Consider the following 25,819-nt stretch of genomic DNA (forward strand, 5'->3'; position numbering starts at 1 on the left):
AAGCGGTGCATCATTGACAAGGATACATCATGGCCTGCACCACTGAGTGGGGTGGGGGTGGGGGTGTGTGGAAGCATGCTTCTTTTTTGGAGAGGGGGTCGAAACCGACAGCACTCACCTGCCCAGCTCGTCTCCAATTTCATAACACTCCTCGACATTCTCCTGCTTGAAAACAGTCATGTTGCTGCTCTTCCTGGAGGGGGGGGGGGGCTTGTCACAGGGGCGCCATGCCTACCAGCAGCCTCCCTTCTGGGCACGGTCACAGCCGGCAACGTCCCCCATCATGCTCGGCCCTGGTGAGAGGTGACAAAAACCCCAAAAGCTAATCACACTGCTTTTCCAACACACGCTGTGACGACTCTTAAAGATGGCAGTTTTGCTTGTTTTGTGTTTGATTGGAAGGGGGTGGGTGCTGGTCAAAATGTGGCCGAAAGGGGCGACAGATGAGCCGGGTGAGTGTCGCTTGGCGGTGTCGCCATGGGAAACAAGAGCGGTACTACTCCGCCTTCTTACGTCTCTCTGGCGAAAGTCAACGATATGATTTTGAGGGTGAAATCATGTCTCCAAACAAGCTCGTCTATGTTACAAAACGAAACCATATAAAAATATGACATTTTGCTTGCGTGGAGGCAGTCCGAGCGTCAACATTAGCAAGGAAACGTCGAAGCTAAATGTGTTCAATTAAGAAGGGAACAGCGTGAAATGTCTTACCGGTGAGCTGGAGTGTCCCACGGCCGAGTCAAACGATGTTTGGGTGGGTTGAGTGCGAGCAGGAGTCGCCGGTTGTCTTTTACCGGAGGACAAAACGCCGCCTTGGAAGAATCAACGTTAACAATGTAGGGCTACCAATGGTGCGTTCAGGTGACCGTTGGGAAAACTGAATGACCACGACGCTCAAGCCAACGTCAAAACACCCCCACCCCCACGAACAAAACCACGCCCCTCAATCCGTGTTTTGTCGCTATAAAAAGTCGAATGTCGACAAATGAGGCGCGAAGAGATAGACAAGTGGAATTTTCAAAGCCAAGGCTATGATCTCAAAGGGAAGCTACGAATTAACGGCTATTGCATGTGTGCCATAAACGCAGCACCACAAGACAATGCACCGGCTGGACACTTCATTAGGTACACCTGAGCAGTCTCTTCACAATCAAATGCATCAAATGCCTTGATAAGAATATTCTCGTATTTATTTAAAACACTTCCGTTACGTAATTTCAAATATCATAAAATAATAATGCAATGCATTATTTGCGTCACATTCCATTGCCTTGAAAAAGCCTGCCTGGGTGGGGGTGGGGGGGGGGTTATGAGGTAAATTAGGAACTATATAAATGTGTCATTAAATAATAAAAATCATTTCAATGTAACTAGTTAACTCAACCTTATACGTTAGCTGTCTCATAAAAAATATTCATTTATTAAAGATTATTAATTTAATTAATTTATTAAAATTAATAGTAATGTCACAAAACCCCATGTCATGTCATAAACTGTTCGTTTATTCTATTATTTTTGGTGCGGACCTTCCTACAAAAATATTAAATGCATGTTGAAATTAAAAATGCTTTACAAATTCTAATGAATTTAAAAAAAAGTTGCTTTAGAGCAGGGGTGGGCAAACTTTTTGACTCGCGGGCCGCATTGATATAACAACATTTCCGGGGGGCAGACTATATATTTTACACGTAACAGTCCACCTGGTATTATTGTATCTGTAAAATTGTCATGCAATCTGCTATTATTATTTATTATTTTATATTTAAATATTTTAAAAATAAAAAAATATTATAATAATTAAAATAAAATTAAAATAATAATTATTATATTATTATTATTATGTAAAATATGCAAATATAACAATATTATTATATATAATTAATATAATAATTAGCATTAATATAATAAATATAATAATCATAATATTTATAATAATAATATAATAATTATTATTTTAATTTTTATTATTATTATGTGCTTGTGTCTCTTTTTTCAGGAGCACTTTGTAAACAACAGACCATGTCAAACAACGAAATTGATACAACCATCAAAAGGTTGGCTCAGGCCATGATGCCAGGTTGTATGTTGAGTTTAAATTAAATACTTTTGAAAGATTGGGCGGGCCGTATTCAAACACTTGGCGGGCCGGATGTGGCCCCCGGGCCGTAGTTTGCCCACCCCTGCTTTAGAGGGTTATTATGCCCTCTGCTGGCCAGAAGTCATAATAAACAAATTATTGCAGACGTCTGTATTTTTTAATGCAGATCTTGCAGGTATAAAAAAAGAGCATAGTCACATGATTTTACCCTCAGGGTAACCACCCGTCCATAGTAATGCATATAAAAGTTCCAATACATTGATTGATACATACAGCAGCGTCTATAGTGGCATCGAAGAGCTAAACGGAGCAAGGCAAATATGACATCGCATACTCAATTGGGTTATTTTTGGATTATATGTTACATGTCAAGGCGGCACGGCGGTCCAGCGCGCAGACCTCACAGCTAGGAAAGCAGGGTTCAATTCCACCCTCGGCCATCTCTGTGTGGAGTTTGCATGTTCTCCCCGTGCATGCGTGGGTTTTCTCCGGGTACTCCGGTTTCCTCCCACATTCCAAAAACATGCTAGATTGATTGGCCACTCCAAATTGTCCATAGGTATGAATGTGAGTGTGAATGGTTGTTTGTCTATATGTGCCCTGTGATTGGCTGGCCACCAGTCCAGGGTGTACCCCGCCTCTCGCCCAAAGACAGCTGGGATAGGCTCCAGCACCCCTGGCGACCCTCGTGAGGAAAAGCGGTAGAAAATGAATGAATGAATGAATGTTACATGTCATCAGATTTTTTGACATTTTTAGGTCCTCAAATGCATCGTGAGGCATTCAATGCATCTTCCACGGATGGATTGGTATTGTAGACACCCTGTCGTGTTGAATGGTTTGCTTCATCAGCACCTTTTTTGCTTTTATTTCCAGCATGAAGAAGAAAAGAATGCAGCTTCTTGGTCCATCCATCCGTCCATCCATCCATCTATCCATCCATCCATCCGTCCATCCATTTTGTGGAATTGATTATTGATGTCTGAAAGCCCCAGCATGAGGTTAGCTTAGTGTATCATGACTCAATCGGACACTGTTCTGGAAAGACGAGGTTCTCCTGTGACTTTAAAATACATAAAAACGTTTTAAGGCAACATGGCTTTGAAGTTGTGGACTTCCAGGATTCCCTAGCTTGTAAACACGGCGCCACTTCCTCTTCTAAGATTCCTCCATCTTTGGTTCTCCCGAATCCCCTTTTGCTCAAAGAGCAGCATCACTGATGGTCCTGTACATCTGCAGCGAGGTCACCTCCACCTCCTGGGCCTTCTTCACGTTCTGCGCCCGCCCCGTGGGGCTGTACCCGGCCGAGCGCCCCATTGGGCTGAAGCCCGTGGTGGCGCGCCCCGTGTGGGAGAAGCCCGAGGGGCGCGGCACGGTCGGGCGCCGCAGGAAGCGGCCCGACGTCACCAGGTCGCCGTAGCCTTGCGCGTGGGAGAAGGCGTAGCCGGAGCGGCGGGAGCTGGTGCGGCGGATTCGGGTGCGGCGAGGCGGTGGGGGAGGCGTCGCCTTGGCCTGGCGGACCTTGAACATCACCTGAGAGAAAAGGAAAGATACCAAAGTCATACCAAGTCTTCAGATGGATTTGGAATCTTTGTCTGCCATCTCTCCCTATCCTTTCCTTTCTAAGAACACTTCCATAAAAAATATATATTTTATAAGCTGAAACTCTGTTGCCCTCTAGTGGTTCATGGAGTGGGGGTGTGTGTTGCGTGACACCCACAACTTGTTTGGCCTTTATTTTCAATGGAGATTTATTACAGGATGACAGTACATGAAATAATACCTCAATGTATTCATAATGAAGGACGATGGGAACAAATCTACCAAATTGCATCATAAATTGACGTCTATTTTTCTTGTAGATTTACAACTTTATTCTGGTAAACTTATTTACCATTTATACATTTTACAATATATATATACATATACATATGTATACATACATATATACATATACAATATACATTTTTTTCTCTGTATGTATGAGTTTTTTCTCACAAATGTACAACTTTATTATTGTAAACTTAGGGCTTTTTTGTAAAAGTAGGACTTTTATCATAAATGTACGACTTTATTCATGTAATTGTATGGCTTTTTACTCATGAATTTATATCTCTTTTCTCTGAAATTTCAGGCTGTGTTTTTGATTTTATATTATTATTTTATATTATATATATGTATATATATATATATATATATATTATTTCAATACTTATTTTTTCCGACTTTATTCTCGTACAACTTTTTTGTCGCAAATGAAAAACAAAATTTACTGAAAATGTACAACTTTATTCTCATAAATGTACAATGTTTTTTTTAAACTGTAAATCTTATTCTAATAAAGTTTCTCTCATAACTTTACGATAATCTTTTCTGTTAGATTTATGACTTTATTCTCATAAATTTGCACGTTTTTCTGGTAAATTTATAAAATAAATTCTGGTAAATGTATGAGTTGTTTTGTCATACATGTATGACTTTTTAATGGTACATTTATGATTCTATTCTCATAAATGTACAACCCTTATTCTTGTAAATGTACGCCTTTTTGGTGATGAATTGAAGACTATGCCGACTTTATTCTGCTCATCTTAGATGTTCTTTGAGGGTCCGTGAGGGTGAAAGAGGTGCAAGTGAATTTGCTGATGTAACCGTGAAGAGCCCGGGTGGTTTGCAGTCTGTGGGGCGGCGTACCTTGTCGTTGATGGTGGGGCGGAGCTGGATGAACAGGAAGCGGTAGGTGAGCACAGGAAGGATGCAGAGGATGGAGGTGAGGACGATGGTCAGCCACACGTTGGGCTGGCTTAGGGAGTTCCTGGCCGTGCCTGATCACATTTGAAGGAATGACATTTCATCAGCATTTCCGAGGTTGCCTACAGCCACGGCTGTAAACGGTAAGTGAATCGGTGAGCGAGGGGGAGGTAAGCGGGCCTCACCTACGAAGGGGAAGGCGGCAGGCAGGATGAGGAAGAGGCCGTTGCTGTGCATGGTGAAGGTGACGGCAAAGTACATGAGCAGGCTTCCCGCCACAAAGACGGTGTTGACGGCCGTCCAGTAGGACATCTCCAAGCCCAGCTACAGCGACAGCACACAGCCTTACGTCATCGACACACCCTTACACCAACGAACACAAACAACCCAAAAGAAAACCTGGATGGTGACGGCAAAGAGCAGGCAGGTCTGTGTGAGGACGGCGAAGGACTGGTAGTCCGCCACGTCCTTGGCGTCGCCACGCACGGCGTCGTTGACGGCGGCGTAGGGGATGAAGAAGAGCACCAGCGAGCTGTAGCAGCTGTGCAGGGCGCACTTGAAGAAGGCCGTCTTGCTGAAGTAGAGGTTCTGCTGGCCGGGGACGTACAGCTGAGGGTGCTGGAAGCTCCACATGTCGTTCACATCCTGACCGGCAGGGAAAGACAAAGACATGAGTTCGCCTTTGTCTAGTCTAGTCCAAATAACAACGTTTGCTTTGGCACAACACCTGATCAAAGAGGCTCATTCCCAGCACAGGTAAGGCCGTGTACACCAGGTTGTAGAGCGTGATGAACCACTCGTCATAAACTGTCTAAAAAAGAGCAAAGAGCTGAGATGAAATATCATACTGCGGTATAGAAGATGGATGGATGGATTGACAGTGTACAACATTTACATGTGTTCATCAACGTTGCATCCCTCCATTTTCCTCCAAAGTGGGACGGCCCTGACATAGATATTGCTGACATAGAATCAGAGTTGGTGTCTTACCTGGGCGGAGAAGCCGCAAAAGAAGGCGTACCAGAAGTGGACGAAGGTGAAGGTGAAGTTCTTGTAGAAGAAGTAGCGCAGGAACTTGCACATGCGCAGGTAGGACCAGCGGCCGTGCACCAGCAGGAGGCGCTGCAGGAAGCGGAACTGGGCGAAGGAGTAGTCGCTGGACAGCACCGCCTGCATGCCTTCCTGGCCCGAGATGCCCACGCCGATGTGGGCCGCTGTGGGGGGGTCAATAAAATAAACTTGCCTGCATCCACCAGAGGGCAGAACGACAACAGGAAGTCAAACCTTTAATCATGCTGACATCATTGGCGCCGTCGCCGATGGCCAGTGTGACGGCCTGCTTGTACGTCTTGACCAGCTCCACCACCTGAGCCTTCTGCAGGGGGGTGACGCGGCAGCAGATGACCGCCTTGCACATGCACGCCGTCCTCAGGAAGTCCAGCTCCATGCTGCGCTCCAACGCGTAGGCCTGCCACGCAAAGCAACCACTTAGACCAGACTGCATTCACGCAGTAGAAGGTCAGAAGAAGGTGGGGGTGGTACAAGCCCAATGCTCCTAACGCCTCAAAACTAACGCCTCACTCGGCGCCAACGCTTACCAGACTGTGCCCGTTGATGACCAGGCCGTACTCTCCGTTCACCGCCTCGTCCGTGAGGGCCGCCACGCTTTTAGCAAGAGTCCGAGGTGGTAAAAACACTGGATCCTCGCTGGCGTCGGGTTTCATGGAGGTCCGTGCGTTTCTGCAACATGAAACAAATCCAAATGAATGGAAGCAGGGCCTGTGACGTCAATAAAAGCGGAATCTCTGCTGTCATCGTCATCTCAATCTCATCTACATGAAGCTAAACATTCACAAACGACATCCGAACCGTTGTTAGCCAAGTTAGCCAAGCAACATCCAAATGATATCTCTCTAATACGTCTCACCTCAGCTCCTGCCTGACGTCCTCCGGCGAGTTGCCCGAGACGATGAAGACGTCGTTCATCTCCTCGCGCAGTAAATTAGCCGCATAGCCAATGTTTTCAGCCGTTTCTGTGCAAAAAGAAAATACCGTGTGCTTTATCTCTTCACAGAACAAACACAGAACGACGACAGACTCTGTGTCTGTCTCCTTTCAAGCACTGATGAGGCGTTCAAGCGCACTGTGTATTTCACAGCCCAATGTTGGAGGGTGCCAGAACTTTGCTAACACTGAGTAGCGCATGCAGAGCTAGACAAGGCTGACCCCAGGCTACCTTGCTTGTCCCCAGTCAGCACCCAGATCTTGATGTCGGCTTTGGACAGCTGCTCAACGGTCTGAGGAACGCCGTCCTGCAACTTGTCCTCTATAGCGGTCGCCCCTAGCAACTGGACACACGTCGATTACATCCTCGTCCGAACCACCGTGTGCGCCGGCGCTCACGCCGCCTACCAGCAGGTCTTTCTCGATCTCCTCGTACAGCCGGTCCAGCTTGCCCTCGCGGTCGTTCAGCGAGGTGCTGGCCTCGTGGTGGCGCCGTTTCCACTCTGTGAAAAAGTCCTGGTCCAGGTCCCTGTAGGCCAGAGCCAGAGTCCGTAGGCCTTCCCCCGCAAACTCCTGCAGGGAGCAAAACACATAGGAAGCCGTGCAGGCCAGGTGTGTCATGCAACGCTTGCGGGGACTCACGTTGAGGTGCTCCGTGGTGACGTCCATCAGCTTGCCGCAGGACTGGTGCAGCCTCTCGTAGATGATGGTGTCCGCCCCTTTACAGTACAGGGACAGCCTCCCCTCGGGGCTGCGAACTGTCCGCAAAGACCACACAGATTGGTGTCAACACCGCTCGCGGGGACTGACGCTGTTACAAAAAAACATCCTCTTCCTGCCGACTCTCCCTGTCCTTTCTCTGCTGTGTGTGGCAAAGTATAGCCTTCGGCCCGAAGTTACTGAGGTTTTTTTTGGGGGTGGGGGGTTGGCAACAATGGGCAACTACCCCATTGAGGGACGAATAAAGGCCGATGGTGTCTGTTTCTGAACACACCGACCATCCGTAAAGGGATCCGTGCTGACAACTTAGCCATTCTATTCTATTCTGTAATTAAAAGCAAGCCATCCATGCATAACCCCCCCCCCCCCCCCCCCCACAGTGCAACCCAGCCCTTGACCAACAGAGCCCAGAAGGTAGATGTTAGAATAAAATGTAAATACAATTATTATCGTGCTAGTTATCACCCTTAGTATATCCGTTTGCTTAGACAATAGAAAAGTGTCTTGAGTGTTTTAAGGGAGGAACATTCCGTGACCCTGACCAGCAACTCCCAGCACCACTAACCTTGGAGGTGCCTAGGAGCGCCAGCAGTGACCTTGAAGATGTTCCTGGTCATCAAACAAAAATGTGCCAAGATAAGAACACATGCACAAAAAGTAATTACTCTCACATAGTATTGCATGACCATGTATCAGGGACCACCTAAAGAAAATAAAAAGTGTGTAGACATTGAAAGGGTGAAGAAAAATACATTTCTGGGGATCACAATAGATGAAAATATGAGCTGGAAACCTCATATTACAAATATACAACATAAGGTGGCCAGAAATATTTCAATATTGAACAAAGCAAAATTTGTTCTCAATCAGAAATCACTCCACACTCTTTATTGCTCTCTGGTTCTACCATATCTTACGTATTGTGTGGAAATATGGGCTAATAACTATAAAAGCAATCTTCACTCGCTAAATGTCCTGCAAAAAAGGTCAGTAAGGATAATTCATAATGCCGCCTACAGAGAACATACTAACTCCTTATTTCTAAAATCACAAATACTTCAACTTGCTGATATAGTTCATCTTCAAACAGCTAAAATAATGCATAAGGCTAAAAAAAACCAATTACCTAAAAATGTCATCTAATACTTCTCTACAAGAGAGGAGAAATATGATCTCAGGGAAGAACTACATTTGAAACACTTATATGCTAGGACTAGGTTAAAAAGCCATAGCATTTCAGTATGTGGAATCAAACTATGGAATGGATTGAGTAAGACCCTCAAACAATGCACACCGATGAGCCAATTCAAGAAACAATACAAGCAGTTGATGTTTGCTAAATACAAGGATGAAGAGTCTTGAACCAGTCATGATGTGCTATATACATCACTATATTGACACTTACTATGGTACCCATTATGTCATTGGATGGTCATATCACCTCGTACTTCGGTATGTGATAAAAAGAACAAACTTATACTATATTAGGAAGGCAGGAAGTGAACAAATGTAAGAGTTACTGATTGTAAAAGTACCAGATGAAGGGGTAGGATTTAATAATCTTTGCTTCTTCCTACTCCTTTTGGACATGTGGAACTGGGAACTGATTATGGGATGCACTCAATTGTAATCTGATGCATGTTGAAATGAAATGAAACCATTACTATTACCATTACCAAAAGAGAGGAGCATGAATGGCATACTCAGAGTGGAGCCGCATGTCACTGGGTATATTATTTCATTCTCCTCGCTCCGAGAAACATTTAATTTTATTGTCTGTCTCTTCTGTAATTAAGTGTTTTTTACACGTGTCACAGGAGTTTGAACCTGACAGTAGAGCTCCCCTCTTGGCTGGCATGCCCAGGTTTTTGCATAAACAGGAAGATGTACCACGCCCGCAGCCTGTTTCAGGGTATTTACCAATGACGGACATCCTCTTGCGGACGTTGTTAAAATCCAGGATGGCCAAGAGCTCGTAGGTGCGCTGCTGTCCCATTTCCACGATGGAGACACTGTCCGGCGTCCTGGAGCGGAACACAAAGCCAAAGTTCCTTGCGGCCGTGACGAGCGCGCCTTCATCAGGAGACTGGGCCTGGTAGAGGAGGTCCCCTGCAGGACCAGCGAGGACGCTTTTGAACGGGTAGAGAAAAACAGTGTATGGTGTCAAACGTTCCCGCCCCCGTCCCTCGTCACCTTCTTTCTTCTCTTCCGCCATGACGGTGTGGCAGAGGGCAAGCAGTCGGAAGAAGGCGTGGACCTCGGGGGTCTCCAGCTTGACGGCCTCCACCAGGGCGTGATCGTGGAAGGTGAAGCGGGGGTCGGCCAGCGGGTTGAAGGAGAAGTCCACGGTCTCTGTGTGCTAGCAGACACAAAAAGGGACAACAATGGGCGACCATCTTGTGACCGGAGACGACCAAAAGCATGGAAGAATGATGTTGATGACAACTAACTAGGCCAACAAAGGTGCTTTTGGGCATCAAAGCCTTACCGCTCACAGCCACCAGGGGGCATAGAAGCCCACAAGTCAACCTGGAAGTCAACTAGTCTTAAATGATCCTTACAAGATCAAGAGATTTATAGAGCGGACCTCACCTCATTGACTTCTAGTCTTTCTCCTTTGTAGTCCAAAACATCACCTGGGAAGACACACCATCAGACAAATGTTCTCCCTCGCCTCCACGGCGTCCCCACGGCGTCTGCTGCTTTGCTTACCGTACGACTTGCCGTGGATGGAGCACTTGTTGAAGGTCATGATGTTCTGCGTGAGCGTGCCCGTCTTGTCGCTGAAGACATACTTGATCTGGCCGAGCTCCTCGTTCAGCGTGGTGGTGCGCGCCTCGGCCGGGGTGTCGCTGCGGCCGTGGTACATTTTTCTATCCCAGTCGATGTAGAAGCTGTTCCCCAGGCGAATGATCTCCACGCTGATACGCACGCATCATCTCAATGCTCCAAATCACAAAAACAATACTCCCGTGGCCGGGGGCTCACCTGACATAGAGCGAGATGGGCACCACGGTGTTGAGGATGATGAGGTAGGACCAGAAGGTGAGGAAGGAGGAGAAGGCGGCGTCATCGCCCTTTTGCCTGGGGAGGAAGGCCGTGAACGGGGCGCCCTCGTCCAGCTCCCAGCAGTAGTTCCCGATGGCCAGAATGGTGCACATGAAGGCCAGGAAGCCAAAGATCTGCAGCGACGTCAAGGCGCGTTACGTTTATGTGAAAATGCAGCCTTGTGATGGACGGGGTTAAAAATAAAAATAAAAATAAAAATAAAAATAAAAATAAAAATAAAAATAAAAATAAAAATAAAAATAAAAATAAAAATAAAAATAAAAATAAAAATAAAAATAAAAATAAAAATAAAAATAAAAATAAAAATAAAAATAAAAATAAAAATAAAAATAAAAATAAAAATAAAAATAAAAATAAAAATAAAAATAAAAATAAAAATAAAAATAAAAATAAAAATAAAAATAAAAATAAAAATAAAAATAAAAATAAAAATAAAAATAAAAATAAAAATAAAAATAAAAATAAAAATAAAAATAAAAATAAAAATAAAAATAAAAATAAAAATAAAAATAAAAATAAAAATAAAAATAAAAATAAAAATAAAAATAAAAAAATAATAAAATAAAAAAAATAAAAAAATAAAATAAAAATAAAAATAAAAATAAAAATAAAAATAAAAATAAAAATAAAAATAAAAATAAAAATAAAAATAAAAATAAAAATAAAAATAAAAATAAAAATAAAAATAAAAATAAAAATAAAAATAAAAATAAAAATAATGTTTGTATAAACCACTAAAGTAGATAAAATGAAAAAATAATAAAAAATACATAATAATAATAATAAATTCAATCATTTTCTGTACCGCATATTTCACAAATGGAAATGAAATTCCCCCAAATGGCCATAAAACTAAACTGAACAAATAAATAAATAAAACATTTTCTATGCTGCTACCAGGTTCCTGGGGGGAAAATGAAAAGGAAAAAGACAAACGAACAATGGTGAAAATGCTCACACAGAGGACGAGCACGTTCAGCAGACGGTCCACGCTGGTCCTCTTGAAGGTGCTCTTCCCGCAGTTCTGCATCAGCTTGGTTTCTGGACCTGCAGGAACAGGGGGGGTTTGTCTTCCTGTTGGGGATGATTGCGATGATGGGAGTCCAAGGTCCCACCTCCAAAAAGCACCAAGCCAAAGCACCACTCCGTGTTCCTCAGTGTGCAGCCTCGCAGCAGGATCTTCTCGTTGTCCAGAGCGTACTTCTGCCCCGCGTAGCTCAGCGTCCCCGTGAAGCGGTCCAGGCGGTTGTTGGGGGGCTCGCAGTGGACTTCGCCTTCACAGAAGGGTTGACACCTCAGGTCTGCATGGGACTAAATCTCGAGGATAAATCTCATGTACCGTTAAAGTCCGCCAGCTTGTTGACGTCGTCGCAGAGGTCGCCCGTCACCGGTAGCGCCTGCCGCACCTTCAGGTTGGTCTCACTGAGGGAGGGGGAGGGACAAAGTGGCACACAGGAGACCAGTCGGGGGGTGGCGGGGACCGGCAACAAACGTACGTACCCATCCAGCTCGGCTGTCTCAATGTACACCAGGTTGAGCGGTTCACTGCTGGACAACAGCAGGAGGTCGGCCTGGGGGGTGGGGGGTGGTTTCGAATTAGTGGCTGTAGGCAACATCCTGCGTACAGCTATGCTTACAGTTACAGTTATATTCCAACATTGGTTCTGCTGCTGCTATGTTGTGCAGTATACTTGTTGATAAATGAGCATGTGGTTTCCACTTTCTCATGCACTCCACATCATTATTTGAGTTAAAAAAATGAACTTGTAGACAATGGTAGAAGATGTATTCATTTTTGCCCTTGCTGTACGGCTGTATGACCATGTTCGTGTGCTGGATGACTTGGTCGGTCTAAAGTTGGGGTGTCCAAAGTGTAGACCAGGGGCCATTTACAGCCCGCTACTGCTCCTTTTCATCGGCCCCCGGCACATTCTCAAATATGATTAAACAACATACTCGACAAAAAGGCAAAAAGGAGCAGTAAATTTACCAGAAGACAAAATATTAAGAAATACTAAAGATAATAAATATATATAAATATGTATATTCAGAAAAAAATGAGGAACTGACAATATGAGAAGCAAATAATTTGAGTGAAAATTAGGTCAGGTAAATGTTATCATTATAAAGTCAAAATATGATGAGAATAAAGTCATATGAGTATGAGGGAAAAAAATATACAAGAAAAAGTAATGTGATGTAATTATGAAAAATAATAATATGCTATATAAAATCAATAATGACCACATATTTTTCTAGTAAATATGTGTTATGCCTGAATATAAAAAGAACATAAAATATAAGATAAAAAGTTGAAACTTTATTTTAGTCTTCTGCAGCGGGGGCCACCCCCCACTGGGGGACACAGGGCATACGTCAGCTGAGGGGAAAAACAGAAAACAAAGCAAGAAGACTCACGGTGACAAACTGGTTGTTTTCCAGCTTGATGATGTCCCCCACCTGCACGTCCATCCACTTCTCGCTGCGCAGCCTGGCGGGAGGAAACAGGACGTTGTGTTTGTGCTTCCGCCCAAATATGGATGGCGGGTAGCAAGGTCGGAGCGGTATTGCCCATTTCCCCCCATTGAAAGTTTCCTGAATGTCTTCCTGGTGTAAGTTGGATGAAATGCTGAAGAATCGGCGTCAGCAATCCAACATGAAGAGGATTGGCTGGCCTTGGATTGGCTCTTATTTCATGTCTAGAGGGCTCTAATGATGTTAAAAACACATTTAGAAGGCCGTCAACTGCTTTTCTTTCCCTAGGCTGTTTGTTGGGGGGGGGGGGGGGGGGGGTATTGTAAAAATACATAAAAACAACAACAACAACGCCAAAAATGGAAAAAGAATAAAGTCAAAAATGTGAATCAAGAATGTGTGTCAAGAATGCTTACTTTCCATCGATGAGGACTTGGACCCTTCGGTTGTTGACGTGATTGTCACTCCTGTGGCGATTCTGCAAGCAAAGCAAAAACCAGTCATCGTTTTTAGAGGAAAAGTCCACTTTTTGGGGGGAAATTTGCCCAATCTTTCGAGTGAGGCTTGAAGATGTTTTTCTCTTCTCTGTGCTTTCTAAAGATATCAAAACAGCTAAAAAGAGGCAGCTGTGTTAACGTTTAAGCTAATCAAGTTAATGAGTCTTTTTGCGTAACCTTGAGAGTCAAAGTGGCTCCCATTCTTTCTCAAGTGCTTTGTTTGCGCTCTGAAGTCATTAGCAGTAAAACACTAAAACGCTTTGAAGGTCAGTCGTGGGTGTCCAGAAGGGAAACTCAAGCATTTCTTCACCCGTGTGACAACATCATGCGCCACAAAGAAAAAGCAGAAGGAGCAAATTGCCAAAGTGAGGGTGAGGAAATAGCTGAGGCGAATCCCACGGGTCAGGCCATGGATTTCTTTTCTCCAAAAGATGAGGTTTCTCGGCAATTGTGCTCACAATGTCATCGGTGGCATCCTTGGCGGCGGTGACGGACAGCACCAGGACCAGCGGCACCACGGTGGTGAACCAGGACAGCGAGGAGATCTCGGGAATCACCTGAAACATAGGCGGCGTCCTATAAACTATCCTATAATCCTATAAACTTCATCTCACTTCATCTGTCGCTGTGTTGGTCTGCGATATGACGTATCTACACGCCCCCACAGAGAGGAAGCACGCCGTCACATGTTCATGTTGATGTCAACAAACAGTGTGGTGTTTTTTCGATGACGTACCTGGAGCACCAGCAGAAACAGGAAGTAGGCATTGGCGATCCTCTGGAACTGCTCGAAGAGGTTGAGAGGTAGGAAGGTGAAGAAGTTGTACTTGGAGGTCTTGATGGCGTTGGTCTTGGGAGGAAAAGGAACCTTGTTGCTCAATGTTTTTCCCGTAAAGGCGGATCTTGGCTGGTCAGATGTTGAGGCCTATCAGCGTATCTTTTTACCGAAACACCAGCTGCTTCCAAGCAACTAAAAAGCTGCACTTTGTTTGCGGAGCTCTAGCAAATGTTTAACCGGCGGGAGACTTAAATGTCCGTAAGCTTCTGATGAGGACAGCCGGACTGTCTCCTGACCAACTCCAGTACACGCTCCAGTACACGCTCAAGTACACGCTCAAGTACACACTGAAAAAACACTAGTCACACTTCCTCGGGGGGCTCTGCTGTGCCTCAGCAAATATTGAAAAATCTCAAGTCAAAGATCTTCTATGTGACAAGAGTTGTTTGCTGTTAGGACCAACTGCAGATATGCTAGTCAAAGATCCTCTATAACAAATGATCTGGAAGGAGTGATCTGCTGTTTTTTAACAACTTCCAGCAAAAACATTGGTCAAATGTCTTCTATATGACAGCAGGATTCATCGCATATGCTAGTCAAAGATCCTCTATGCTGAGCGACAGGGCGGTTATGCTGTTTTCGAGCATCTACTGCAAAAATGGAAGTCAAAGATCTTCTATTTGACAGCAGGATTCATCACATACGCTAGTCGAAGATCCTCTATGCTGAGCGACGGGACTGTTATGCTGTTTTCGAGCATCTACTGCAAAAATGGAAGTCAAAGATCTTCCATTTGACAGTGGTATTCTACGACAAAAGTGCGAGTCACAGATCCTCTATAATGGATAGCAGGACCGCTGTTTTCCAAGTTCAAATTCCTCAAACGGTGTGCTGTTTTTGAGCAACTACTGCAAACACACTAGTCAAAGATCCTCTATATGAGAAGATCTTTCTGCTGTTAGGACCTACTGCAAAAGTGTTTGTCAAAGATCCTCTATAATGAATAGCAGGTTTGCCCTGCTGTTTTTGAGCAAATACTGCTAAAAGGCTGGTCAAAGATCCTCTATATGACAAGAGCATTCTGCTGTTCGGACCTACGGCAACAACTGAAGTCAAAGATTTTCAAATATGACAGGAGTATTTGGAAAATACACTAGTCAGAGATCCTCTATAAGAAATGACAGGAACACTCTGCTCTTTGTTTTGTTTTTTAACAACTACTGCAAAAACGCCACTCAAAGATCCTTTATACAGAATGACAGGAGTGTTCTGCTATTTTTGCAAGAACATTCGAGTCAGAGATCCTTGCTATGACAGGCGTGTTCAGCTGTTAGGACCTACTGCAAAAACACCGGTCCAAGATCCTCTGTTGCAAAAACGCCCCTGAAAGATCGTCTATATGAAAGGAGTGTCCACTGTAAAAACGGTGGTCATGTTGTACGGAGACTCACTGCATATTTAAAGGAGAGGTTGTATCCTCGGTCGTTGGCCCTCAGCTTCCTCTCCAGCTCTGAAGTGAAAGCAAAACACGATCACGAGTCCTACAGAGTATCACAGTGTTGAAATAAACCCACCGCTGGAGCGTCTTACCTCGCTCTTTCTTCCTGACACAGTCCCGGCCGAACAACGACATCTTGTCTTCTTCTCCTGCTATCTGTCCATCATCACCATCCTTGTTGTCTGTGGAGAGGTATCACTCCTTCAAAAACCACGTGTTAGCAGTACACATGTACTACACACATGTACTGTAGACTTCTTTACTTGAGGTTTGCCTATTTCCCCCTGACAACCCATCCATCCGTTTCCTATGGATGCTGGAGGCATGCTGGAGCCTATCCCAGCTGACCCTGGACTGGTGGCCAGCCAATCAGAGCCTTAAAAAGCCCCCCCCCCCCCCCCCCCCCCAACTATATCATGAATATGTTAGTGGACCAGTTCATAACGCCATCCTTGGCTGTGACGCCATCATGCTTACGTTTACACTGCACCTTGGAGAAAACCAGATCAGGAGAAACCATCCAGGTGGAATGTCATTAAAAAGCCTTTCAGAGCGAGGAGGAAGTCAAGCGTTGAATGAAGGTCACAAACGTGAAAGCCCGATGCGTATTTACTTCCTGTCGCTGGACGAGCGGGTAGTGTAAGTAAGGTTGTTGTTCCCTCGTAAGGCAGCGGGACTCCGAGAGGAGGAGGCCACGGCGTTCCGACGCGGCCATCTGATCCACACACAAACACGTGGTCCCTGAGGAACTCCACAGTCCACCATCTTTACTTCGTCTTCTTTGTCATCATTGGCTGTCACGGTGACATCACGATGCATTCAAGGACCGAGGACCAAAAATCATGAAAAGGTTGGGAGACAGGAGTTGTTGTTTTTTTTGGAAGGGGTGGGGTGGTTGGGGGGGAGGTGGTGGTGGGGGAGGTGGTGGGGGCGTTGGTTGCCACGGTGAAGTCAGTCAGCGCTGGAGCTATTAATATCCACCACATGTGTTTGGACAAGAATGTGGCTTTAACGGGAATTCCACACACACACACACACACACTGTATATGTGGACCAGACGCTGTGTTTGGGTGCTTAACATCCACCCCCCTCCCCCCAAAAGCTGGCCAAGACAAACAGTGTTCTATTCACTGACTTGTGTCAAAATGAGGCGCCACACTTGGGTGACGCAACGCTGATGTCCTGAAAGGACATTTGAACTCACCACGTAACCAAGGTGGGGGACTCCTGGGTTTACGACATAACACAAAGCCCTAACTCATGTTTTTGGTCAAAGATCCTCCACGTGGCAAGAGCACTCTGCTGTTTTTAGATACCTACTGCAAGACCACCAGTCAAATATCCTCTATACCACAGATGTGCGCCGCTGTTTTTAAGAACCAAGTGTCAAGTGGCAGTCAAAGATCCTCTATAAGAGAGTAGGACTTTCTTAGCTACAAACACATTTATCAAAGATCCTCAGTCGGACAGGATCACTTTGCTGTTTTTAAAGACTTGCAGCAAAAATGCTAGTCAAAGATCCTCTATAGGGCAGGACCTTGCTGCTGCTTTTAAGGATCTACTGTAAAAACACCAATCAAAGATCCTCTAGATGACAGGAGCGCTCTGCGGTTTTTAATAACCTATGGCAACAACACGAGTCAAACATCCTCTAAACGACAGAACCAAGTGTCAAAATGACAGTCAAAGATCATCTATAAGACTGTAAGACTTTGCTAACTGGTTTCTGGAGTTTTTAAGGACTGACTGCAATCAAAGATAGTCCGTATGACAAGAGCACTTTGCTCTTTTTAAAGACCTACTGAAAAATTGCTAGTCAAAGACTTTCTACACAACAGCAGCAGACTGCTGTTTTTGGAACCCACTGTAAAAAAAACTACTCTAACTTTTAAAGGACTTTCTGCATAAACGGCTAAGTCAAAGATCCTTTATATGAGGGGAGAGTTCTGCTGTTAAAGTCCATCTGCGCAAAAGTCAAGGATCCTTGATATGACAGGAGCGCTCTAGCGTTTTTAGGAATCTGTGGGCCGTTGAAGAAAGGCTGAACATGACGACAAAGCAGAGGGTGGAAGGCGATCCCACTTGTCCCATTCACCTGTGAGCGGCTGAAGGGGTCAGAGGTCACGCGCATGAATGGCCGTCTTGTGCGATTCGAGATCTCTGGTTTCCACGCTAAAGACTGATTCCATTATCAAGGCCCAGAAGAAACACAGATGCTTTGTGTTTACATCCTTTATCTGTGCTCTTCTGTGAGCTGCATCGTCAACCACTCTTTCTCAGAAGAGAAGACGTTTTGGAGGTTTAGGAGGTCTTTGAAGTTTACTTTGCACCGAACAGGAAGTCACTGTGTGTGTGTGTGTTTCTTAATGTGCAGTAGTCATGTTTCTGTTGTTGTTTCATGATGCTTAGCGATAATGACGTTACCAATTCTACAACACATGTTGACATAAAATGACCTAGGAGGTCTTTGAAGTTTACTTTGCACCAAACAGGAAGTCACTGTGTGTGTGCTTCTTGCTGTACATTCGTGATGTTTCTGTTGTTGTTTCATGATGCTTCACGTTACCAATGCCACAACACATGTCAACATAAACTGACCTAGGAGGTCTTTCAAGCCTACTTTGATAATGACGTTACCAATTCTACAAGACATGTTGACATAAACAGACCAAGGAGGAGGAGGTGAAGCTTATTTTGCACTAAACAGGAAGTCACTGTCTGTGAATTTTTTTTTACTCAACAGTAGTTATGTTAGTGTTGTTGTTGTTGTTGATGTTTAGCGATAATGACGTTACCGATTCTACAACACATGTTGACATAAACAGACCTGGGAGGAGGCGGTGAAGCCTATTTAGCACTAAACAGGAAGTCACTGTGTGTGACTTTTTTTTACTTTACAATACTTATGTTGTTGTTGTTGTTTCATGCTGCTTAGCAAAAACTATGATGTTACCAATACCAAGACAAAGAGTTCTCTGAAGGTTATTTTGCACTGAACAGGAAGCCACTGTCTGTGGGTTTCTTACTGTATGTCGCTGTTGTCTTTTCATGCTGCTTCACGTTACCAATGCCACAACACACGTACACATAAACTGACCTAGGAGGTCTTTCAAGCTTACTTTGCACTGAACAGGAGCTCACTGTGTGTGTATTTTACAAGACAGTAGTTATGTATGTTGCTGTTGTCATTTCATGCTGCTTAGAAATAACTAGGATGTTACCAATACCACAGCATGTCGACATAAACGGACCTAGAGGTCTTTGCAGCTTACTTTGCACTGAACAGGAAGTTGCTGTGTCCATGTTTTAATGCTATGTAACTGCTGCTTAACAATAACACAGGAGTTGACAACACCACAGCATGTCGACATAAATGGACCTAGCAGGTCTTTGAAGCTTACTTTGCACTGAACAGGAAGTCGCTGCGTGTGTGTTTTCTTTTAAATTTACAGTATTTATGTTTCTGATTTCATTCCATGCTGTGACGTTTTCGATCCTTTTTAGTGATAAGAAGAAGACGAGGGAGCGTTTGGCTGACATAGACGGGTTCCACTGGAACAGCGTTGCATTACTTTCATCCGTTTTAAAATAATCTAAAATACGCCTTTGGAGGGACACGGCTCACTTGTGACCTAGCCTGCATATAACCGCGCCTGCAGTGGTTTTGATCTGTTTATAAAAGAAAACATGTCCTGTTTTTACTTCCCTCAGAGGTCATCAACTTCCCGATGATGAGCGTGGTCATCCTGGCACGCTTCCACTGTTGTAAGGACGTCTATTAGACCTGCTGCATTAACTCAAACAATGGTCTACAGTGCCAGATAAGGCAGCAGCTGTGTTTTCCCTCCTCGTGTTTCTTCTGTTGTGTCTCACAGCAAACCCAAGTGAGGAATATTAGAATATTAGAAAGCCTCTTTCAGGGAAAAGAAAGCTGGCATTTGAGAACGCTGCATGAGAGAGAAAGGTGGTTGGAGTTGAACGGTTGCCCAAATGTTGGACTTTGGTCTCTTTCCCAGGGAAAACCTGTCCATGAGCTCACGCAAGTACACGTAAAACTCCCCCAGAACGAATCTGCTCGGCGATAAAGTCCTTTGGCGGGAGGCAGCGTCGCAATCAGCACCTCCTTGTTTTATCGGGACGCAAGCTAATAATACACACAACACAGCTTTGGGAGGCTCTACGCTATCAGCAAGAAAGGCACAGTTAGAAAATGTAAAAAACAGTACAGAATGAAGCCAAAATATTAGAGAAAATAGTCATATTCTCGTAAAAAATATCATAAAATATTTTATTTTCCTAAAGTTTAAATGCAGTATTATCACAAGCAAACAAAACCAAATAAAATTGTATGTTTTTAGAAAATCAGCTTTCAGAAAAGTTATGATGTTATATGAATTAAGTAAAAAAAAACTATGGGAATAAAATCAGAATATTACACAAAGAAAATGAAGAAAGTTGAAAATTGTTGGATAATAAAAAAATTAAAAAATGACTGAAATCAAAATCTTCTGAGAAAATAGTCATATTCTTACAAGAAAAAAATCATAAATATAATACTACTTATAATATAATAATAAGAAGAATAATGTGAGGAAAAATAATGTAATTTCAGTAGCATTGAGTGGAATAATTAAAAATATTATTTTCCTAAAGTTATCAGAAAGAAAGAAAACAAAATAAATAATTTTAGGGAGGAGGAGCACTCATTGTCGGACACACTTTGTCAGAGGCACCGTTGGTGCCGTGAGGGTACTATGTCGGACCCACAGCGTGTCCCACATTAATGAGAGAGCGTTTCGGTGCCTACAGCTACGCTCATATAAGGAAGCCTTTGTGACATCACAAAAGAACAGTTTTGCCACGCCTTCTGATACCGAGCGTTGCGAGCCATCCCAAAGTTCTTTCAGGGCTCACTCCCAAATGCACAATCCTGATTATCTGAAACGTTGGCATGGTTTAACACCAGAGTCCAACATTGGAACTACATTTATAGGTCAGAAACGTGGAAAAAGCATCATAGGTCCTTTTTTAGGTCTTCAACCTGTATATTCACTGTACTCAGACACAAAGCAAAAAATAAGCCCAGTGATTGGTCCATGAAGCCATAAAGGTGGCGGCACAAAGCCACGCCACTCTCAGCGGGTCGCACAAGGAGACAGGAACAATCAAGCTCTGAATTATTCACCTGACCCCTCGTGCCCCCTTCTTATGTTACCTGATAAAACCCTGACCTTTTCACTGACGCGTCAGACTGACACATGGTTTTTGTCCACCACCTTCATCATCACCACCACCATCATCATCATCATCATACTATTTGTATCCTAAAATTCTGCATCTCTTCTTAGCTGGGACATATTCTGTTATGGAGATTCCCCTTGGCTACTAAAATGACATTATTTTTCCTCATAATATTTAAAACTGCAAAATGTTTTCTCCTTAGAATACGATTTTTTCTTGGAATATTTTCACTTTGTTCTAAAAAAAAAAATGCAGTTGTTTTTTTCATTTCTGTTTGTCCAACTACTTAAGCTTTCTTCTTATAATATTCAGACTTTATTTCATATTTTTATCATATTTCAAATTTTTTCTTGTAAAATTCTAACTTTTTCCACAACCTAATTTTCCAATGTTTTGGTTTTAGTTGCCATCATATTAATTTTTTGTTTTTGTTCTCATAAGTTCCAACTTTTTTCTCAAATATTTTGACTTTGTTCTTGAAAAATGAAAATTTTTCAATGTTTGCTGTTTTTTTTAATTTTCTTGTTAACTTCTGTTTTTGGAATGTGCCGTGGGCCGCAAATGGCCCCAGGCCACACTTTGGACCCCCCTGCTCCCGCTTGTCTTGCGGTCTACAAACGCAAATCTACCTCTGCCTGCGCTGTAAAATGTGTGCATATGTGTAAGTCATTGGCGGCTATTACAACATCAGTTCTGTTGCTGAACTGCAATATCGTAGCTGTGGGGTCAAAGAGTGGCATCCACTTTCTCATGCACCCCGAATCATTAGTAAGCGAAGAATTTCTCCAATTATCGCAGGCTTCTGGTGCATTTATGTTGGCGTTTCAATGGTTTAGCTAGCATTGCGCTAAAGCAGTTTACCGTACAATAGTAGATTAGCGTTTTTCCGAGAAAGGGTGGCCTTAACTTCCGTGGAAAGATAGCATTGTTTGCCGGAACAGCTAAATAACAACAATAAAGACCTTTTATGAGGTTTTTATTATAAATCATTCCAGCATAGGCCGATGCTAAACGTTGTGAAATGTGTGTAGTTGTACTTCTACACTTAAGATATGTGAAATGTGCCCCCCCTCCCACTCAGACTTTAAGGAAGTCAACTTCAAGGAAAAGCACCAGCCCAAACGTTCAAGAAGAAGAGCGAGAGCCGTGTGAAAGTCGTTGAGGAAAAGAGAAGCAGCAGCTGATGACCTCAGCCTTCCTCTCACAAATTCACACCATTACTCTCTAGATGAAAAACACCCACACCCACACCCACGCACCCACGCAGCTCACCCTTTGACCCCTACGACCACGACAGAGGAGACTGCGGAGGGCGGCTCACCTCGCGTCCCGAGCCGGGCTTCCTGGCTGATGAAGTGACGTCCTCCGTTGCAGAGAGGGAATTAAGGAATAATGTTTTCCTTCTGCTCTTCCACCAGTGGACACGCCTCCTCCTCTGTTTCCTCTCCGGTCTCCTCCCCCTCCTCTCCTCGTCTCCTCCCTCCTCGGTGCCAGTGCTTTAAAATGTACTCCAGGCACCAAAACACGTCAAACACCGAAAGGAACCTGCACACAATGATTGTGTTTTTACACTCAAAATGGAAAAAATTTAAAAATATTATAAATATATATAAATATTTGTGGGACTAAAAATACAATTATGTGAAGAAGATTGACAGGACATAATATATATATATAAAAAACAACTACAACATAAATAAAAAAAAAGTAGAACAAACGAAATAAAAAAGGTTGTATTATTTAAATATCATAGGGACAAAGAATACAGACAAAATACTTTTCACAATTTTAAAAGTTGTAATATTGTGAAAAAAAGTTCATAAAAAAGTCATAATATTATACAAAGAAAAAAAGAACAATATTATGAGGGAAAATAACATCATTTTAGTAGCATAAGACGTTAATATTATGGGAAACAAACTGAAAATTGGAAAATGAGGATGTGGAAAAAGTTACAATGCCACGAGAAAAAAAGTCCAAATATTACGGGCATGAAGTCAAATTTACATGAAGTTGAAATATTTGAAAAATCAACCAAAAAAAACCCCAACAGAAATGAAAAAATTATCCTGTAATTCCAGGACAATGAAGTCAAAATATCAAAAGAGTCTAATGAGAAAAATGATGGAAAATAATGTAAAAAAAAAAAAAAAAAAAAAAAAAAAAAATATATATATATATATATATATATATATATATATATATATATATATATATATGCCATTTATTACAAAAGTTGTAATATTATGAGAAAAAACACAACATATTCTTAATAGAATAAAGTTGAAATATATTAAAAAGGCATTTTAAAAATCTGTATAATATTATGACCAATAAAGTGGTTGGAAAATTAGGTTGGGGAAAAAGTTCTGATAATAAATTCCAAATATTATGGCAGTGAATCATAATTACGAGAAGATAGTTCACAAGAAGAAAGTTGAAGAGTAATAATAAAAAAAAACTACAGCAGGATTGGAAAACCTGCTGACATTTTCTGAGAATAAAGTCAAAATATGAAATAAAATATTATTAAAATAATTTATTGAATTATTGAAAATATTATTCAATAATGAACTCACATTATTCCTTCAGTCATTCTCCTCACCAGGGTCGCGGCGTGCTGGAGCCTGCCCAGAAGCATTTGCCCAAATTGGCTGAAGGGCCAGGAAGCCAAAGGCAAGGCAGCAAGAGGTGCGGTCATTGACTCTCAGGGAAATACCACCCTCTAGTGTTTTGGTACAGAATTGCTAGTCAAGCCCAACGTAGGAACGTTTGTGGCCTGTGACTATTTTTTTTATCAGACCAAAATACATTGTTAAGTAAAGTTAAAAAGTTAATTTTGAACAAGAAAGATAAAAAATACAAATTTTACAAGAATAAAGTCAAAATATTAAAAGAAAAGATCCTCAAAAGTCATAATAAATAACCTTTTTTTAAAATTAATGGCTGGGATAGGCTCCAGCATGCCTGCGACCATAGTGAGGATCACCAGAATAGAAAATGGATGGATGGATGAATGAATGAACATCATCAAATGATGAAGAAAAATCAAATTTTAGTATCAGAACGTTGAAATTGATTTATTTGTTGTTTCACACTTTTATTTATATGTCATTTTTATTGCTTTTTATTTTTCAATATGCTTATATTATATGCTTTTTGTAAATCATTGTTATTTGTAATTATTATTATTTACCATTTACTTTATTATATATTACTATTTTTATTTTATTAGTCATTTATTTGTTTATTTTATTATTATGTTGATTTCATTTTTACATTTGTATTTATTTTTATTATTTTGTATGTGTATATTTAAATCATTTCATAAATGTTTATTTTTGAGACTTTAAGGTATTTTTATTTATGTTTTACTTTTTGTCATTCATCATTGTGATTAATAATTAATTCAATTGTGATTATTTTTTCACACTTTCATTGTTTATAATTATTTTTTACACTTTCACTGAAGTGGGATTGAAAACCAGATTTGGCCACCGAAGACCAGGTCACCGAAGACCAGGTCGCCGAAGACCAGGTCGCCGAAGACCAGGTCGCCGAAGACCGCCATGCACCCAACACACAATGCACCGGACCCTTATGCTTGCCCCCGTAGGTGGTGGGTCTACGAGGGGGAAATCCCGTGTGGCTTCTTCGGGCTGGGCCCGGCCGGGCCCCACGGGTGAAGGCCCGACCACCAGGTGCTCGCCGACTTGCCCCTCCCCCAGGCCTGGCTCCATGTGAGGCCCCGATATCCCACATCCGAGCGAGGTGCGGTTCCTCCTCTTTGTTGTCATCATTAGGGTCTTCTGGTCTTCTGACTGAAGTCATTTTCATTAGAATTGATTTTCTAAATGATTTGTTTACACTGTTGTTTATGTCATGTCATGTTATTTATGCAATCATATGTATTTTTTTAAGAATGGTGGACGAAGTGGTCAGCACGCAGACCTCACAGCGAGGAGACCCGTGTTCAATTCCACCCTCGGCCATCTCTGTGTGGAGTTTGCATGTTCTCCCCGTGCATGCGGGGGTTTTCTCCGGGTACTCCGGTTTCCTCCCACATTCCAAAAACATGCTAGGTTAATTGGCCACTCCAAATTGTCCATAGGTATGAATGTGAGTGTGAATGGTTGTTTGTCTATATGTGCCCTGTGATTGGCTGGCGACCAGTCCAGGGTGTACCCCACCTCTCGCCCCAAGACAGCTGGGATAGGCTCCAGCACCCCGCAACCCTCGTGAGGATAAGCGGTAGAAAATGAATGAATGAAAACGAAACCAAAAGAAAACATTTCTAGAATAAAATATACTAACTGAAAGAAAAAAAGTGATATTCTATTCGTAAAAAGTCCCAATTTGATGAGATGAAAGTGTCAAGATTATTGCATTGAACAATTCATTTCACTAGCATGGAGTTGAAATAGTGGTAATATATGAGATCAATAAAGTTGACTAGAAACGGCCCTGGCCTCACGAAACCTGCCCAGTGACGAACGCCACTGCAAAGCTAAATCCAACTTCTCTTCCATGACAGAATGATTCCGTGGCCACTGATTCCATGATTCCGGAGGAGAGGGAATGAAAGGCTGTGATGCCAGCTCCATTCCTCCTGTTTCCTCCCACACTTAAAAAGGCCAAAACAAGGCAGGGCGGGGGAGGGACGCTTGACCTCCAGGCTCGGCCGGCG

The 25,819-nt window shown here is 42.8% G+C and overlaps 2 protein-coding genes across 4 annotated transcripts in view; both read right to left on the reverse strand.

Annotated features, from left to right (window-relative positions):
* dapk1 (death-associated protein kinase 1) overlaps positions 1–1,039 on the reverse strand; it is a 41,560-nt gene extending 40,521 nt beyond the window's left edge. Inside the window, exons 1-2 of the mRNA XM_058071856.1 lie at positions 712–1,039; positions 119–293 (exon numbers count right to left, since the gene is read on the reverse strand). Of these exons, the coding sequence (XP_057927839.1) occupies positions 119–180 (62 nt within the window). The 5' untranslated portion in view covers positions 181–293; positions 712–1,039. The remainder of the gene's footprint in view (positions 1–118; positions 294–711) is intronic.
* Positions 1,040–2,000: 961 nt separating this feature from the next.
* Positions 2,001–22,573, reverse strand: LOC131128528 (probable phospholipid-transporting ATPase IM). 3 transcript variants are annotated; one of them, XM_058071448.1, is made up of 28 exons: positions 22,454–22,573; positions 15,983–16,072; positions 15,844–15,902; positions 14,351–14,464; positions 14,073–14,171; positions 13,534–13,595; positions 13,061–13,133; positions 12,143–12,213; positions 11,982–12,064; positions 11,758–11,916; positions 11,601–11,689; positions 10,562–10,755; positions 10,286–10,494; positions 10,166–10,209; positions 9,767–9,932; positions 9,494–9,682; positions 7,496–7,611; positions 7,262–7,426; positions 7,086–7,197; positions 6,777–6,882; positions 6,448–6,589; positions 6,134–6,317; positions 5,840–6,063; positions 5,577–5,660; positions 5,249–5,494; positions 5,035–5,173; positions 4,793–4,923; positions 2,001–3,631 (listed from the first exon to the last, which is right to left on the reverse strand). In XM_058071448.1, the coding sequence occupies exons 2-28, from the start codon at positions 16,023–16,025 to the stop codon at positions 3,299–3,301; spliced, it is 3,636 nt and encodes a 1,211-aa protein (XP_057927431.1). In that variant the 5' UTR covers positions 16,026–16,072; positions 22,454–22,573; the 3' UTR covers positions 2,001–3,298. The 3 variants fall into 3 exon arrangements, with proteins under 3 accessions (XP_057927431.1, XP_057927432.1, XP_057927430.1); XM_058071449.1 differs by having other exon boundaries at positions 22,405–22,493; XM_058071447.1 differs by lacking the exon at positions 22,454–22,573 and adding an exon at positions 16,368–16,653.
* Positions 22,574–25,819: the final 3,246 nt, after the last annotated feature.

Source organism: Doryrhamphus excisus, chromosome 4 (genome assembly GCF_030265055.1).
Source record: "Doryrhamphus excisus isolate RoL2022-K1 chromosome 4, RoL_Dexc_1.0, whole genome shotgun sequence".
NCBI classification, from domain to species: Eukaryota; Metazoa; Chordata; class Actinopteri; order Syngnathiformes; family Syngnathidae; genus Doryrhamphus; species Doryrhamphus excisus.